Source organism: Nematostella vectensis, chromosome 8 (assembly GCF_932526225.1).
Source record: "Nematostella vectensis chromosome 8, jaNemVect1.1, whole genome shotgun sequence".
Taxonomy (NCBI): Eukaryota; Metazoa; Cnidaria; class Anthozoa; order Actiniaria; family Edwardsiidae; genus Nematostella; species Nematostella vectensis.
In genome coordinates, this window is record NC_064041.1 from 2,088,092 (window position 1) to 2,106,957 (window position 18,866).

Genomic DNA, 18,866 nt, shown 5'->3' on the forward strand with positions numbered 1-18,866 from the left:
ACTTTCCTGTAGTGAAACAAACCCTTACATTTTTCTCTCCTCTCCATAAAAAAAACATCATAAATGTTACCATCACTATTATGTTATTATTTTCATACAACATTGTCTAGCGTCATCAAGCATCACATTGTCCATTTGCGTGGTTCGGTGACATTCAGGGACAAGATATGAACTGTACCTCGAATGCTTTGCTTCTTTTGTTCATCTCATCAAGCATTTTTTTCATCTTCTTTTCTCCTTCAACGAGTTTGCGCAAGTCGTCTTGGGCTTTCTACAAAACAAAACGTTGATATGTGTTGAATAAACAACAAATGTATACATTTGGGATGTAGATCATCCTCCTTGCAGCATACTTCTTAGTAAAATACAACATGTAAGCAAAGGTTGGTTCTCGCTAGGATGCAAGCGCAACAAGGCTGGTTCGCTAGGGCGCAAGGGCAGCACAAGTAAAAATTTGTCAGAAACAAGCGCAACACACGTGAAAATCAGTCAAGCACAAGTGAGTATAGGTCAAAATCACACACAGTTGTATGGGATCAATGAGGTTGTGTTCTTTTCTGCTTGCTCTGGGAAAACGAACCCGAATTGTAGCTGTAATGATATTCCACGAAATATTCCAACCCAACAAGTTTTGGTTATCTGTGTCGAATTGTAATGTACAATAATGAATAAATTAGGGGGTCGCATGATATTACGCAAAATAAAAGGTATTTCGGTAGAGACTATAGTATTTTAAATATTCACGACAGTAGCTTCGACTAGACGGGGCTAGACATATTGCCAGCACGAGTTCCAAATAAAGGCAACACTAGTTAGCTTGGGTTACTAGATCCAAATACAGGCAACACTAGTTGGCTTGGGTTACTAGATCCAAATACAGGCAACACTAGTTGGCTTGGGTTACTAGATCCAAATACAGGCAACACTAGTTGGCTTGGGTTACTAGATCCAAATACAGGCAACACTAGTTGGCTTGGGTTACTAGACCCAAATACAGGCAACACTAGTTGGCTTGGGTTACTAGATCCAAATACAGGCAACACTAGTTGGCTTGGGTTACTAGATCCAAATACAGGCAACACTAGTTGGCTTGGGTTACTAGATCTAAATACAGGCAACACTAGTTGGCTTGGGTTACTAGATCCAAATACAAGCAACACTAGATGGCTTGGGTTACTAGATCCAAATACAGGAAACATTAGTTGGCTTGGGTTACTAGATCCAAATACAGGCAACACTACTTGGCTTGGGTTACTAGATCCAAATACAGGCAACACTAGTTGGCTTGGGTTACTAGATCTAAATACAGGCAACACTAGTTGGCTTGGGTTACTAGATCCAAATACAGGCAACACTAGTTGGCTTGGGTTACTAGATCCAAATACAGGCAACACTAGTTGGCTTGGGTTACTAGATCCAAATACAGGCAACACTAGTTGGCTTGGGTTACTAGATCCAAATACAGGCAACACTAGTTGGCTTGGGATACTAGACCCAAATACAGGCAACACTAGTTGGCTTGGGTTACTAGATCCAAATACAGGAAACATTAGTTGGCTTGGGTTACTAGATCCAAATACAGGCAACACTAGTTGGCTTGGGTTACTAGACCCAAATACAGGCAACACTAGTTGGCTTGGGTTACTAGATCCAAATACAGGAAACACTAGTTGGCTTGGGTTACTAGATCCAAATACAGGCAACACTAGTTGGCTTGGGTTACTAGATCCAAATACAGGCAACACTAGTTGGCTTGGGTTACTAGATCCAAATACAGGCAACACTAGTTGGCTTGGGTTACTAGATCCAAATAAAGGCAACACTAGTTGGCTTGGGTTATAATAATAATATATATATATATGTTTATTTCTACACCATTGCAGCTATCATGGCTGAATTACAAGTGAGAGGTCGTCACACAGAAACTAACAATAGCGCACAGTCACAAAATCTCTAAACCTACAAGTTTTAGCTTGCGGTTACTAGATCCAAATACAGGCAACACTAGTTGGCTTGGATTACTAGACCCAAATACAGGCAACACTAGTTGGCTTGGGTTACTAGATCCAAAGACAGGCAACACTAGTTGGCTTGGGTTACTAGATCCAAAGACAGGCAACACTAGTTTGCTTGGGTTACTAGATCCAAATACAGGCAACACTAGTTGGCTTGGGTTACTAGATCCAAATTCAGGCAACACTAGTTGGCTTGGGTTACTAGATCCAAATACAGGAAACACTAGTTGGCTTGGGTTACTAGATCCAAATACAGGCAACACTAGTTGGCTTGGGTTACTAGATCCAAATACAGGCAACACTAGTTGGCTTGGGTTACTAGATCCAAATACAGGAAACATTAGTTGGCTTGGGTTACTAGATCCAAATACAGGCAACACTAGTTGGCTTGGGTTACTAGATCCAAATACAGGAAACATTAGTTGGCTTGGGTTACTAGATCCAAATACAGGCAACACTAGTTGGCTTGGGCTACTAGACCCAAATACAGGCAACACTAGTTGGCTTGGGTTACTAGATCCAAATACAGGCAACACTAGTTGGCTTGGGTTACTAGATCCAAATACAGGCAACACTAGTTGGCTTGAGTTACTAGACCCAAATACAGGCAACACTAGTTGGCTTGGGTTACTAGATCCAAATACAGGCAACACTAGTTGGCTTGGGTTACTAGATCCAAATACAGGCAACACTAGTTGGCTTGGGTTACTTGGGTTACTAGATCCAAATACAGGCAACACTAGTTGGCTTGGGTTACTAGATCCAAATACAGGCAACACTAGTTGGCTTGGGTTACTAGATCCAAATACAGGCAACACTAGTTGGCTTGGGTTACTAGATCCAAATACAGTCAACACTAGTTGGCTTGGGTTACTAGATCCAAATACAGGCAACACTAGTTGGCTTGGGTTACTTGGGTTACTAGATCCAAATACAGGCAACACTAGTTGGCTTGGGTTACTAGACCCAAATACAGGCAACACTAGTTGGCTTGGATTACTAGATCCAAATACAGGCAACACTAGTTGGCTTGGATTACTAGATCCAAATACAGGCAACACTAGTTGGCTTGGGTTACTTGGGTTACTAGATCCAAATACAGGCAACACTAGTTGGCTTGGGTTACTAGATCCAAATACAGGTAACACTAGTTGGCTTGGGTTACTAGATCCAAATACAGGCAACACTAGTTGGCTTGGGTTACTAGATCCAAATACAGGCAACACTAGTTGGCTTGGGTTACTAGCTCCAAATACAGGCAACACTAGTTGGCTTGGGTTACTAGATCCAAATACAGGCAACACTAGTTGGCTTGGGTTACTAGATCCAAATTCAGGCAACACTAGTTGGCTTGGGTTACTAGATCCAAATACAGGCAACACTAGTTGGCTTGGGTTACTAGATCCAAATACAGGCAACACTAGTTGGCTTGGGTTACTAGACCCAAATACAGGCAACACTAGTTGGCTTGGGTTACTAGATCCAAATACAGACAACACTAGTTGGCCTGGGTTACTAGATCCAAATACAGACAACACTAGTTGGCTTGGGTTACTAGATCCAAATACAGGCAACACTAGTTGGCTTGGGTTACTAGATCCAAATACAGGCAACACTAGTTGGCTTGGGTTACTAGACCCAAATACAGGCAACACTAGTTGGCTTGGGTTACTAGATCCAAATACAGACAACACTAGTTGGCCTGGGTTACTAGATCCAAATACAGACAACACTAGTTGGCTTGGGTTACTAGATCCAAATACAGGCAACACTAGTTGGCTTGGGTTACTAGATCCAAATACAGGCAACACTAGTTGGCCTGGGTTACTAGATCCAAATACAGGCAACACTAGATGGCTTGGGTTACTGGATCCAAATACAGGCAACACTAGTTGGCTTGGGTTACTAGATCCAAATACAGGCAACACTAGTTGGCTTGGGTTACTAGATCCAAATACAGGCAACACTAGTTGGCTTGGGTTACTAGATCCAAATACAGGCAACACTAGTTGGCTTGAGTTACTAGATCCAAATACAGGCAACACTAGATGGCTTGGGTTACTAGATCCAAATACAGGCAACACTAGTTGGCTTGGGTTACTAGATCCAAATACAGACAACACTAGATGGCTTGGGTTACTAGATCCAAATACAGGCAACACTAGTTGGCTTGGGTTACTAGACCCAAATACAGACAACACTAGTTGGCTTGGGTTACTAGATCCAAATAAAGGCAACACTAGATGGCTTGGGTTACTAGATCCAAATACAGGCAACACTAGTTGGCTTGGGTTACTAGATCCAAATAAAGGCAACACTAGATGGCTTGGGTTACTAGATCCAAATACAGGCAACACTAGTTGGCTTGGGTTACTAGATCCAAATAAAGGCAACACTAGATGGCTTGGGTTACTAGATCCAAATACAGACAACACTAGTTGGCTTGGGTTACTAGATCCAAATAAAGGCAACACTAGATGGCTTGGGTTACTAGATCCAAATACAGACAACACTAGATGGCTTGGGTTACTAGATCCAAATACAGGCAACACTAGTTGGCTTGGGTTACTAGACCCAAATACAGGCAACACTAGTTGGCTTGGGTTACTAGATCCAAATAAAGGCAACACTAGATGGCTTGGGTTACTAGATCCAAATACAGACAACACTAGTTGGCTTGGGTTACTAGATCCAAATACAGGCAACACTAGTTGGGTTGGGTTACTAGATCCAAATACAGGCAACACTAGATGGCTTGGGTTACTAGATCCAAATACAGGCAACACTAGTTGGCTTGAGTTACTAGATCCAAATACAGGCAACACTAGTTGGCTTGGGTTACTAGATCCAAATACAGGCAACACTAGTTGGCTTGGGTTACTAGATCCAAATACAGGCAACACTAGTTGGCCTGGGTTACTAGATCCAAATACAGACAACACTAGATGGCTTGGGTTACTAGATCCAAATACAGGCAAAACTAATTGAGCTACTAGCTCCAAAAACAGGCAACACTAGATGGCTTGGGTTACTAGATCCAAATACAGGCAACACTAGTTGGCTTGGGTTACTAGATCCAAATACAGGCAACACTAGTTGGCTTGGGTTACTAGATCCAAATACAGGCAACACTAGTTGGCTTGGGTTACTAGATCCAAATACAGGCAACACTAGTTGGCTTGGGTTACTAGATCCAAATACAGACAACACTAGTTGGCTTGGGTTACTAGATCCAAATACAGGCAACACTAGTTGGCTTGGGTTACTAGATCCAAATACAGGCAACACTAGTTGGCTTGGGTTACTAGATCCAAATACAGGCAACACTAGTTGGCTTGGGTTACTAGATCCAAATACAGACAACACTAGTTGGCTTGGGTTACTAGATCCAAATACAGGCAACACTAGTTGGCTTGGGTTACTAGATCCAAATACAGGCAACACTAGTTGGCTTGGGTTACTAGATCCAAATACAGGCAACACTAGTTGGCTTGGGTTACTAGATCCAAATACAGGCAACACTAGTTGGCTTGGGTTACTAGATCCAAATACAGACAACACTAGTTGGCTTGGGTTACTAGATCCAAATACAGGCAACACTAGTTGGCCTGGGTTACTAGATCCAAATACAGACAACACTAGTTGGCTTGGGTTACTAGATCCAAATACAGGCAACACTAGTTGGCTTGGGTTACTAGACCCAAATACAGGCAACACTAGTTGGCTTGGGTTACTAGATCCAAATACAGGCAACACTAGATGGCTTGGGTTACTAGATCCAAATACAGACAACACTAGTTGGCCTGGGTTACTAGATCCAAATACAGACAACACTAGTTGGCTTGGGTTACTAGATCCAAATACAGACAACACTAGTTGGCCTGGGTTACTAGATCCAAATACAGACAACACTAGTTGGCTTGGGTTACTAGATCCAAATACAGGCAACACTAGTTGGCTTAGGTTACTAGATCCAAATACAGGCAACACTAGTTGGCTTGGGCTACTAGATCCAAATACAGGCAACACTAGTTGGCTTAGGTTACTAGATCCAAATACAGGCAACACTAGTTGGCTTGGGTTACTAGATCCAAATACAGGCAACACTAGTTGGCTTGGGCTACTAGATCCAAATACAGGCAACACTAGTTGGCTTGGGTTACTAGATCCAAATACAGGCAACACTAGTTGGCTTGGGTTACTAGGTCTAAATACAGGCAACACTAGTTGGCTTAGGTTACTAGATCCAAATACAGGCAACACTAGTTGGCTTGGGTTACTAGATCCAAATACAGGCAACACTAGATGGCTTGGGTTACTAGATCCAAATACAGACAACACTAGTTGGCTTGGGTTACTAGATCCAAATACAGGCAACACTAGTTGGCTTAGGTTACTAGATCCAAATACAGGCAACACTAGTTGGCTTGGGTTACTAGATCCAAATACAGGCAGCACTAGTTGGCTTGGGTTACTAGATCCAAATACAGGCAAAACTAATTGAGCTACTAGCTCCAAAAACAGGCAACACTAGTTGGCTTGGGTTACTAGACCCAAATACAGGCAACACTAGTTGGCTTGGGTTACTAGATCCAAATACAGGAAACACTACATGGCTTGGGTTACTAGATCCAAATACAGGCAACACTAGTTGGCTTGGGTTACTAGATCCAAATACAGGCAACACTAGTTGGCTTGGGCTACTAGATCCAAATACAGGCAACACTAGTTGGCTTGGGTTACTAGATCCAAATACAGGCAACACTAGTTGGCTTGGGTTACTAGATCCAAATACAGGCAACACTAGTTGGCTTGGGTTACTAGATCCAAATACAGGCAACACTAGTTGGCTTGGGTTACTAGGTCCAAATACAGGCAACACTAGTTGGCTTAGGTTACTAGATCCAAATACAGGCAACACTAGTTGGCTTGGGTTACTAGATCCAAATACAGGCAACACTAGTTGGCTTGGGTTACTAGATCCAAATACAGGCAACACTAGTTGGCTTAGGTTACTAGATCCAAATACAGGCAACACTAGTTGGCTTGGGTTACTAGATCCAAATACAGGCAACACTAGTTGGCTTGGGTTACTAGATCCAAATACAGGCAACACTAGTTGGCTTGGGTTACTAGATCCAAATACAGGCAACACTAGTTGGCTTAGGTTACTAGACCCAAATACAGGCAACACTAGTTGGCTTGGGTTACTAGATCCAAATACAGGCAACACTAGTTGGCTTGGGTTACTAGATCCAAATACAGGCAACACTAGTTGGCTTGGGTTACTAGATCCAAATACAGGCAACACTAGTTTGCTTGGGTTACTAGATCCAAATACAGGCAACACTAGTTGGCTTGGGTTACTAGATCCAAATACAGGCAATACTAGTTGGCTTGGGTTACTAGATCCAAATACAGGCAACACTAGTTGGCTTAGGTTACTAGACCCAAATACAGGCAACACTAGTTGGCTTGGGCTACTAGATCCAAATACAGGCAACACTAGTTGGCTTGGGTTACTAGACCCAAATACAGGCAACACTAGATGGCTTGGGTTACTAGATCCAAATACAGACAACACTAGTTGGCCTGGGTTACTAGATCCAAATACAGACAACACTAGTTGGCTTGGGTTACTAGATCCAAATACAGGCAACACTAGTTGGCTTGGGTTACTAGATCCAAATACAGGCAACACTAGTTGGCTTGGGTTACTAGATCCAAATACAGACAACACTAGTTGGCTTGAATTACTAGATCCAAATACAGACAACACTAGTTGGCTTGGGTTACTAGATCCAAATACAGGCAACACTAGTTGGCTTGGGTTACTAGATCCAAATACAGGCAACACTAGATGGCTTGGGTTACTAGATCCAAATACAGACAACACTAGTTGGCTTGAATTACTAGATCCAAATACAGACAACACTAGTTGGCTTGGGTTACTAGATCCAAATACAGGCAACACTAGTTGGCTTGGGTTACTAGATCCAAATACAGGCAACACTAGTTGGCTTGGGTTACTAGATCCAAATACAGGCAACACTAGATGGCTTGGGTTACTAGATCCAAATACAGACAACACTAGTTGGCTTGGGTTACTAGATCCAAATACAGGCAACACTAGTTGGCTTGGGTTACTAGATCCAAATACAGACAACACTAGTTTGCTTGGGTTACTAGATCCAAATACAGGCAACACTAGATGGCTTGGGTTACTAGATCCAAATACAGGCAATACTAGTTGGCTTTGGTTACTAGATCCAAATACAGGCAACACTAGTTGGCTTGGGTTACTAGATCCAAATACAGACAACACTAGTTGGCTTTAGTTACTAGGTCCAAATACAGGCAACACTAGTTGGCTTGGGTTACTAGATCCAAATACAGACAACACTAGTTGGCTTGAATTACTAGATCCAAATACAGACAACACTAGTTGGCTTGGGTTACTAGATCCAAATACAGGCAACACTAGTTGGCTTGGGTTACTAGATCCAAATACAGGCAACACTAGTTGGCCTGGGTTACTAGATCCAAATACAGACAACACTAGTTGGCTTGAATTACTAGATCCAAATACAGACAACACTAGTTGGCTTGGGTTACTAGATCCAAATACAGGCAACACTAGTTGGCTTGGGTTACTAGATCCAAATACAGGCAACACTAGATGGCTTGGGTTACTAGATCCAAAAACAGGCAACACTAGTTGGCTTGGGTTACTAGATCCAAATACAGGCAACACTAGTTGGCTTGGGTTACTAGACCCAAATACAGGCAACACTAGTTGGCTTTAGTTACTAGGTCCAAATACAGGCAACACTAGTTGGCTTGGGTTACTAGATCCAAATACAGGCAACACTAGTTGGCTTGGGTTACTAGATCCAAATACAGGCAATACTAGTTGGCTTGGGTTACTAGATCCAAATACAGGCAACACTAGTTGGCTTGGGTTACTAGATCCAAATACAGGCAACACTAGTTGGCTTGGGTTACTAGATCCAAATACAGGCAACACTAGTTGGCTTGGGTTACTAGATCCAAATACAGACAACACTAGTTGGCTTGGGTTACTAGATCCAAATACAGGCAACACTAGTTGGCTTGGGTTACTAGATCCAAATACAGGCAACACTAGTTGGCTTGGGTTACTAGATCCAAATACAGACAACACTAGTTGGCTTGGGTTACTAGATCCAAATACAGGCAACACTAGTTGGCTTGGGTTACTAGATCCAAATACAGGCAACACTAGTTGGCTTGGGTTACTAGGTCCAAATACAGGCAACACTAGTTGGCTTGGGTTACTAGATCCAAATACAGGCAACACTAGTTGGCTTGGGTTACTAGACCCAAATACAGGCAACACTAGATGGCTTGGGTTACTAGATCCAAATACAGACAACACTAGTTGGCTTGGGTTACTAGATCCAAATACAGGCAACACTAGTTGGCTTGGGTTACTAGATCCAAATACAGGCAACACTAGTTGGCTTGGGTTACTAGATCCAAATACAGGAAACACTAGTTGGCTTGGGTTACTAGATCCAAATACAGGCAACACTAGTTGGCTTGGGTTACTAGATCCAAATACAGGCAACACTAGTTGGCTTGGGTTACTGGATCCAAATACAGACAACACTAGTTGGCTTGGGTTACTAGATCCAAATACAGGCAACACTAGTTGGCTTGGGTTACTAGACCCAAATACAGGCAACACTAGATGGCTTGGGTTACTAGATCCAAATACAGACAACACTAGTTGGCCTGGGTTACTAGATCCAAATACAGACAACACTAGTTGGCTTGGGTTACTAGATCCAAATACAGGCAACACTAGTTGGCTTGGGTTACTAGATCCAAATACAGGCAACACTAGTTGGCTTGGGTTACTAGATCCAAATACAGGCAACACTAGTTGGCTTGGGTTACTAGATCCAAATACAGACAACACTAGTTGGCTTGGGTTACTAGATCCAAATACAGGCAACACTAGTTGGGTTGGGTTACTAGATCCAAATACAGGCAACACTAGTTGGGTTGGGTTACTAGATCCAAATACAGGCAACACTAGTTGGCTTGGGTTACTAGATCCAAATACAGACAACACTAGTTGGCTTGGGTTACTAGATCCAAATACAGGCAACACTAGTTGGGTTGGGTTACTAGATCCAAATACAGGCAACACTAGTTGGCTTGGGTTACTAGATCCAAATACAGGCAACACTAGTTGGCTTGGGTTACTAGATCCAAATACAGACAACACTAGTTGGCTTGGGTTACTAGATCCAAATACAGGCAACACTAGTTGGCTTGGGTTACTAGATCCAAATACAGGCAACACTAGTTGGCTTGGGTTACTAGATCCAAATACAGGCAACACTAGTTGGCTTGGGTTACTAGATCCAAATACAGGCAACACTAGTTGGCTTGGGTTACTAGATCCAAATACAGGCAACACTAGTTGGCTTAGGTTACTAGATCCAAATACAGGCAACACTAGTTGGCTTGAGTTACTAGATCCAAATACAGGCAACACTAGTTGGCTTGGGTTACTAGATCCAAATACAGACAACACTAGTTGGGCTACTAGCTCCAAATTCAGGCAACACTAGTTGGCTTGGGTTACTAGATCCAAATACAGGCAACACTAGTTGGCTTGGGTTACTAGATCCAAATACAGGCAACACTAGTTGGCTTGGGTTACTAGATCCAAATACAGGCAGCACTAGTTGGCTTGGGTTACTAGATCCAAATACAAGCAATACTAGTTGGCTTGGGTTACTAGATCCAAATACAAGCAATACTAGTTGGCTTGGGTTACTAGATCCAAATACAGACAACACTAGTTGGGCTACTAGCTCCAAATTCAGGCAACACTAGTTGGCTTGGGTTACTAGATCCAAATACAGGCAACACTAGTTGGCTTGGGTTACTAGATCCAAATACAGGCAACACTAGTTGGCTTGGGTTACTAGATCCAAATACAGGCAACACTAGTTGGCTTGGGTTACTAGATCCAAATACAGGCAACACTAGTTGGCTTGGGTTACTAGATCCAAATACAGACAACACTAGTTGGGCTACTAGCTCCAAATTCAGGCAACACTAGTTGGCTTGGGTTACTAGATCCAAATACAGGCAACACTAGTTGGCTTGGGTTACTAGATCCAAATACAGGCAACACTAGTTGGCTTGGGTTACTAGATCCAAATACAGGCAGCACTAGTTGGCTTGGGTTACTAGATCCAAATACAAGCAATACTAGTTGGCTTGGGTTACTAGATCCAAATACAAGCAATACTAGTTGGCTTGGGTTACTAGATCCAAATACAGACAACACTAGTTGGGCTACTAGCTCCAAATTCAGGCAACACTAGTTGGCTTGGGTTACTAGATCCAAATACAGGCAACACTAGTTGGCTTGGGTTACTAGATCCAAATACAGGCAACACTAGTTGGCCTGGGTTACTAGATCCAAATACAGACAACACTAGTTGGCTTGGGTTACTAGATCCAAATACAGGCAACACTAGTTGGCTTGGGTTACTAGATCCAAATACAGGCAACACTAGTTGGCTTGGGTTACTAGATCCAAATACAGGCAACACTAGTTGGCTTGGGTTACTAGATCCAAATACAGGCAACACTAGTTGGCTTGGGTTACTAGATCCAAATACAGGCAACACTAGTTGGCTTCGGTTACTAGATCCAAATAAAGGCAACACTAGTTGGCTTGGGTTACTAGATCCAAATACAGGCAACACTAGTTGGCTTGGGTTACTAGATCCAAATACAGGCAACACTAGTTGGCTTGGGTTACTAGATCCAAATACAGGCAACACTAGTTGGCTTGGGTTACTAGATCCAAATACAGGCAACACTAGTTGGCTTGGGTTACTAGATCCAAATACAGGCAACACTAGTTGGCTTGGGTTACTAGATCCAAATACAGGCAACACTAGTTGGCTTGGGTTACTAGATCCAAATACAGACAACACTAGTTGGCTTGGGTTACTAGATCCAAATACAGGCAACACTAGTTGGCTTGGGTTACTAGATCCAAATACAGGCAACACTAGTTGGCCTGGGTTACTAGATCCAAATACAGACAACACTAGATGGCTTGGGTTACTAGATCCAAATACAGGCAAAACTAATTGAGCTACTAGCTCCAAAAACAGGCAACACTAGATGGCTTGGGTTACTAGATCCAAATACAGGCAACACTAGTTGGCTTGGGTTACTAGATCCAAATACAGGCAACACTAGTTGGCTTGGGTTACTAGATCCAAATACAGGCAACACTAGTTGGCTTGGGTTACTAGATCCAAATACAGGCAACACTAGTTGGCTTGGGTTACTAGATCCAAATACAGACAACACTAGTTGGCTTGGGTTACTAGATCCAAATACAGGCAACACTAGTTGGCTTGGGTTACTAGATCCAAATACAGGCAACACTAGTTGGCTTGGGTTACTAGATCCAAATACAGGCAACACTAGTTGGCTTGGGTTACTAGATCCAAATACAGACAACACTAGTTGGCTTGGGTTACTAGATCCAAATACAGGCAACACTAGTTGGCTTGGGTTACTAGATCCAAATACAGGCAACACTAGTTGGCTTGGGTTACTAGATCCAAATACAGGCAACACTAGTTGGCTTGGGTTACTAGATCCAAATACAGGCAACACTAGTTGGCTTGGGTTACTAGATCCAAATACAGACAACACTAGTTGGCTTGGGTTACTAGATCCAAATACAGGCAACACTAGTTGGCCTGGGTTACTAGATCCAAATACAGACAACACTAGTTGGCTTGGGTTACTAGATCCAAATACAGGCAACACTAGTTGGCTTGGGTTACTAGACCCAAATACAGGCAACACTAGTTGGCTTGGGTTACTAGATCCAAATACAGGCAACACTAGATGGCTTGGGTTACTAGATCCAAATACAGACAACACTAGTTGGCCTGGGTTACTAGATCCAAATACAGACAACACTAGTTGGCTTGGGTTACTAGATCCAAATACAGACAACACTAGTTGGCCTGGGTTACTAGATCCAAATACAGACAACACTAGTTGGCTTGGGTTACTAGATCCAAATACAGGCAACACTAGTTGGCTTAGGTTACTAGATCCAAATACAGGCAACACTAGTTGGCTTGGGCTACTAGATCCAAATACAGGCAACACTAGTTGGCTTAGGTTACTAGATCCAAATACAGGCAACACTAGTTGGCTTGGGTTACTAGATCCAAATACAGGCAACACTAGTTGGCTTGGGCTACTAGATCCAAATACAGGCAACACTAGTTGGCTTGGGTTACTAGATCCAAATACAGGCAACACTAGTTGGCTTGGGTTACTAGGTCTAAATACAGGCAACACTAGTTGGCTTAGGTTACTAGATCCAAATACAGGCAACACTAGTTGGCTTGGGTTACTAGATCCAAATACAGGCAACACTAGATGGCTTGGGTTACTAGATCCAAATACAGACAACACTAGTTGGCTTGGGTTACTAGATCCAAATACAGGCAACACTAGTTGGCTTAGGTTACTAGATCCAAATACAGGCAACACTAGTTGGCTTGGGTTACTAGATCCAAATACAGGCAGCACTAGTTGGCTTGGGTTACTAGATCCAAATACAGGCAAAACTAATTGAGCTACTAGCTCCAAAAACAGGCAACACTAGTTGGCTTGGGTTACTAGACCCAAATACAGGCAACACTAGTTGGCTTGGGTTACTAGATCCAAATACAGGAAACACTACATGGCTTGGGTTACTAGATCCAAATACAGGCAACACTAGTTGGCTTGGGTTACTAGATCCAAATACAGGCAACACTAGTTGGCTTGGGCTACTAGATCCAAATACAGGCAACACTAGTTGGCTTGGGTTACTAGATCCAAATACAGGCAACACTAGTTGGCTTGGGTTACTAGATCCAAATACAGGCAACACTAGTTGGCTTGGGTTACTAGATCCAAATACAGGCAACACTAGTTGGCTTGGGTTACTAGGTCCAAATACAGGCAACACTAGTTGGCTTAGGTTACTAGATCCAAATACAGGCAACACTAGTTGGCTTGGGTTACTAGATCCAAATACAGGCAACACTAGTTGGCTTGGGTTACTAGATCCAAATACAGGCAACACTAGTTGGCTTAGGTTACTAGATCCAAATACAGGCAACACTAGTTGGCTTGGGTTACTAGATCCAAATACAGGCAACACTAGTTGGCTTGGGTTACTAGATCCAAATACAGGCAACACTAGTTGGCTTGGGTTACTAGATCCAAATACAGGCAACACTAGTTGGCTTAGGTTACTAGACCCAAATACAGGCAACACTAGTTGGCTTGGGTTACTAGATCCAAATACAGGCAACACTAGTTGGCTTGGGTTACTAGATCCAAATACAGGCAACACTAGTTGGCTTGGGTTACTAGATCCAAATACAGGCAACACTAGTTTGCTTGGGTTACTAGATCCAAATACAGGCAACACTAGTTGGCTTGGGTTACTAGATCCAAATACAGGCAATACTAGTTGGCTTGGGTTACTAGATCCAAATACAGGCAACACTAGTTGGCTTAGGTTACTAGACCCAAATACAGGCAACACTAGTTGGCTTGGGCTACTAGATCCAAATACAGGCAACACTAGTTGGCTTGGGTTACTAGACCCAAATACAGGCAACACTAGATGGCTTGGGTTACTAGATCCAAATACAGACAACACTAGTTGGCCTGGGTTACTAGATCCAAATACAGACAACACTAGTTGGCTTGGGTTACTAGATCCAAATACAGGCAACACTAGTTGGCTTGGGTTACTAGATCCAAATACAGGCAACACTAGTTGGCTTGGGTTACTAGATCCAAATACAGACAACACTAGTTGGCTTGAATTACTAGATCCAAATACAGACAACACTAGTTGGCTTGGGTTACTAGATCCAAATACAGGCAACACTAGTTGGCTTGGGTTACTAGATCCAAATACAGGCAACACTAGATGGCTTGGGTTACTAGATCCAAATACAGACAACACTAGTTGGCTTGAATTACTAGATCCAAATACAGACAACACTAGTTGGCTTGGGTTACTAGATCCAAATACAGGCAACACTAGTTGGCTTGGGTTACTAGATCCAAATACAGGCAACACTAGTTGGCTTGGGTTACTAGATCCAAATACAGGCAACACTAGATGGCTTGGGTTACTAGATCCAAATACAGACAACACTAGTTGGCTTGGGTTACTAGATCCAAATACAGGCAACACTAGTTGGCTTGGGTTACTAGATCCAAATACAGACAACACTAGTTTGCTTGGGTTACTAGATCCAAATACAGGCAACACTAGATGGCTTGGGTTACTAGATCCAAATACAGGCAATACTAGTTGGCTTTGGTTACTAGATCCAAATACAGGCAACACTAGTTGGCTTGGGTTACTAGATCCAAATACAGACAACACTAGTTGGCTTTAGTTACTAGGTCCAAATACAGGCAACACTAGTTGGCTTGGGTTACTAGATCCAAATACAGACAACACTAGTTGGCTTGAATTACTAGATCCAAATACAGACAACACTAGTTGGCTTGGGTTACTAGATCCAAATACAGGCAACACTAGTTGGCTTGGGTTACTAGATCCAAATACAGGCAACACTAGTTGGCCTGGGTTACTAGATCCAAATACAGACAACACTAGTTGGCTTGAATTACTAGATCCAAATACAGACAACACTAGTTGGCTTGGGTTACTAGATCCAAATACAGGCAACACTAGTTGGCTTGGGTTACTAGATCCAAATACAGGCAACACTAGATGGCTTGGGTTACTAGATCCAAAAACAGGCAACACTAGTTGGCTTGGGTTACTAGATCCAAATACAGGCAACACTAGTTGGCTTGGGTTACTAGACCCAAATACAGGCAACACTAGTTGGCTTTAGTTACTAGGTCCAAATACAGGCAACACTAGTTGGCTTGGGTTACTAGATCCAAATACAGGCAACACTAGTTGGCTTGGGTTACTAGATCCAAATACAGGCAATACTAGTTGGCTTGGGTTACTAGATCCAAATACAGGCAACACTAGTTGGCTTGGGTTACTAGATCCAAATACAGGCAACACTAGTTGGCTTGGGTTACTAGATCCAAATACAGGCAACACTAGTTGGCTTGGGTTACTAGATCCAAATACAGACAACACTAGTTGGCTTGGGTTACTAGATCCAAATACAGGCAACACTAGTTGGCTTGGGTTACTAGATCCAAATACAGGCAACACTAGTTGGCTTGGGTTACTAGATCCAAATACAGACAACACTAGTTGGCTTGGGTTACTAGATCCAAATACAGGCAACACTAGTTGGCTTGGGTTACTAGATCCAAATACAGGCAACACTAGTTGGCTTGGGTTACTAGGTCCAAATACAGGCAACACTAGTTGGCTTGGGTTACTAGATCCAAATACAGGCAACACTAGTTGGCTTGGGTTACTAGACCCAAATACAGGCAACACTAGATGGCTTGGGTTACTAGATCCAAATACAGACAACACTAGTTGGCTTGGGTTACTAGATCCAAATACAGGCAACACTAGTTGGCTTGGGTTACTAGATCCAAATACAGGCAACACTAGTTGGCTTGGGTTACTAGATCCAAATACAGGAAACACTAGTTGGCTTGGGTTACTAGATCCAAATACAGGCAACACTAGTTGGCTTGGGTTACTAGATCCAAATACAGGCAACACTAGTTGGCTTGGGTTACTGGATCCAAATACAGACAACACTAGTTGGCTTGGGTTACTAGATCCAAATACAGGCAACACTAGTTGGCTTGGGTTACTAGACCCAAATACAGGCAACACTAGATGGCTTGGGTTACTAGATCCAAATACAGACAACACTAGTTGGCCTGGGTTACTAGATCCAAATACAGACAACACTAGTTGGCTTGGGTTACTAGATCCAAATACAGGCAACACTAGTTGGCTTGGGTTACTAGATCCAAATACAGGCAACACTAGTTGGCTTGGGTTACTAGATCCAAATACAGGCAACACTAGTTGGCTTGGGTTACTAGATCCAAATACAGACAACACTAGTTGGCTTGGGTTACTAGATCCAAATACAGGCAACACTAGTTGGGTTGGGTTACTAGATCCAAATACAGGCAACACTAGTTGGGTTGGGTTACTAGATCCAAATACAGGCAACACTAGTTGGCTTGGGTTACTAGATCCAAATACAGACAACACTAGTTGGCTTGGGTTACTAGATCCAAATACAGGCAACACTAGTTGGGTTGGGTTACTAGATCCAAATACAGGCAACACTAGTTGGCTTGGGTTACTAGATCCAAATACAGGCAACACTAGTTGGCTTGGGTTACTAGATCCAAATACAGACAACACTAGTTGGCTTGGGTTACTAGATCCAAATACAGGCAACACTAGTTGGCTTGGGTTACTAGATCCAAATACAGGCAACACTAGTTGGCTTGGGTTACTAGATCCAAATACAGGCAACACTAGTTGGCTTGGGTTACTAGATCCAAATACAGGCAACACTAGTTGGCTTGGGTTACTAGATCCAAATACAGGCAACACTAGTTGGCTTAGGTTACTAGATCCAAATACAGGCAACACTAGTTGGCTTGAGTTACTAGATCCAAATACAGGCAACACTAGTTGGCTTGGGTTACTAGATCCAAATACAGACAACACTAGTTGGGCTACTAGCTCCAAATTCAGGCAACACTAGTTGGCTTGGGTTACTAGATCCAAATACAGGCAACACTAGTTGGCTTGGGTTACTAGATCCAAATACAGGCAACACTAGTTGGCTTGGGTTACTAGATCCAAATACAGGCAGCACTAGTTGGCTTGGGTTACTAGATCCAAATACAAGCAATACTAGTTGGCTTGGGTTACTAGATCCAAATACAAGCAATACTAGTTGGCTTGGGTTACTAGATCCAAATACAGACAACACTAGTTGGGCTACTAGCTCCAAATTCAGGCAACACTAGTTGGCTTGGGTTACTAGATCCAAATACAGGCAACACTAGTTGGCTTGGGTTACTAGATCCAAATACAGGCAACACTAGTTGGCTTGGGTTACTAGATCCAAATACAGGCAACACTAGTTGGCTTGGGTTACTAGATCCAAATACAGGCAACACTAGTTGGCTTGGGTTACTAGATCCAAATACAGACAACACTAGTTGGGCTACTAGCTCCAAATTCAGGCAACACTAGTTGGCTTGGGTTACTAGATCCAAATACAGGCAACACTAGTTGGCTTGGGTTACTAGATCCAAATACAGGCAACACTAGTTGGCTTGGGTTACTAGATCCAAATACAGGCAGCACTAGTTGGCTTGGGTTACTAGATCCAAATACAAGCAATACTAGTTGGCTTGGGTTACTAGATCCAAATACAAGCAATACTAGTTGGCTTGGGTTACTAGATCCAAATACAGACAACACTAGTTGGGCTACTAGCTCCAAATTCAGGCAACACTAGTTGGCTTGGGTTACTAGATCCAAATACAGGCAACACTAGTTGGCTTGGGTTACTAGATCCAAATACAGGCAACACTAGTTGGCCTGGGTTACTAGATCCAAATACAGACAACACTAGTTGGCTTGGGTTACTAGATCCAAATACAGGCAACACTAGTTGGCTTGGGTTACTAGATCCAAATACAGGCAACACTAGTTGGCTTGGGTTACTAGATCCAAATACAGGCAACACTAGTTGGCTTGGGTTACTAGATCCAAATACAGGCAACACTAGTTGG

The 18,866-nt window shown here is 42.7% G+C and overlaps 1 protein-coding gene across 2 annotated transcripts in view; it reads right to left on the bottom strand.

Moving 5' to 3' along the window:
* Positions 1 to 18,866, bottom strand: part of LOC116620780 (myomegalin) — a 75,742-nt gene that overhangs the window by 43,812 nt on the left and 13,064 nt on the right. For both annotated transcript variants that reach the window (XM_032386560.2, XM_032386561.2), the window contains exon 13: positions 179 to 271. In XM_032386560.2, coding sequence (XP_032242451.2) covers positions 179 to 271 — 93 coding nt within the window. The remainder of the gene's footprint in view (positions 1 to 178; positions 272 to 18,866) is intronic.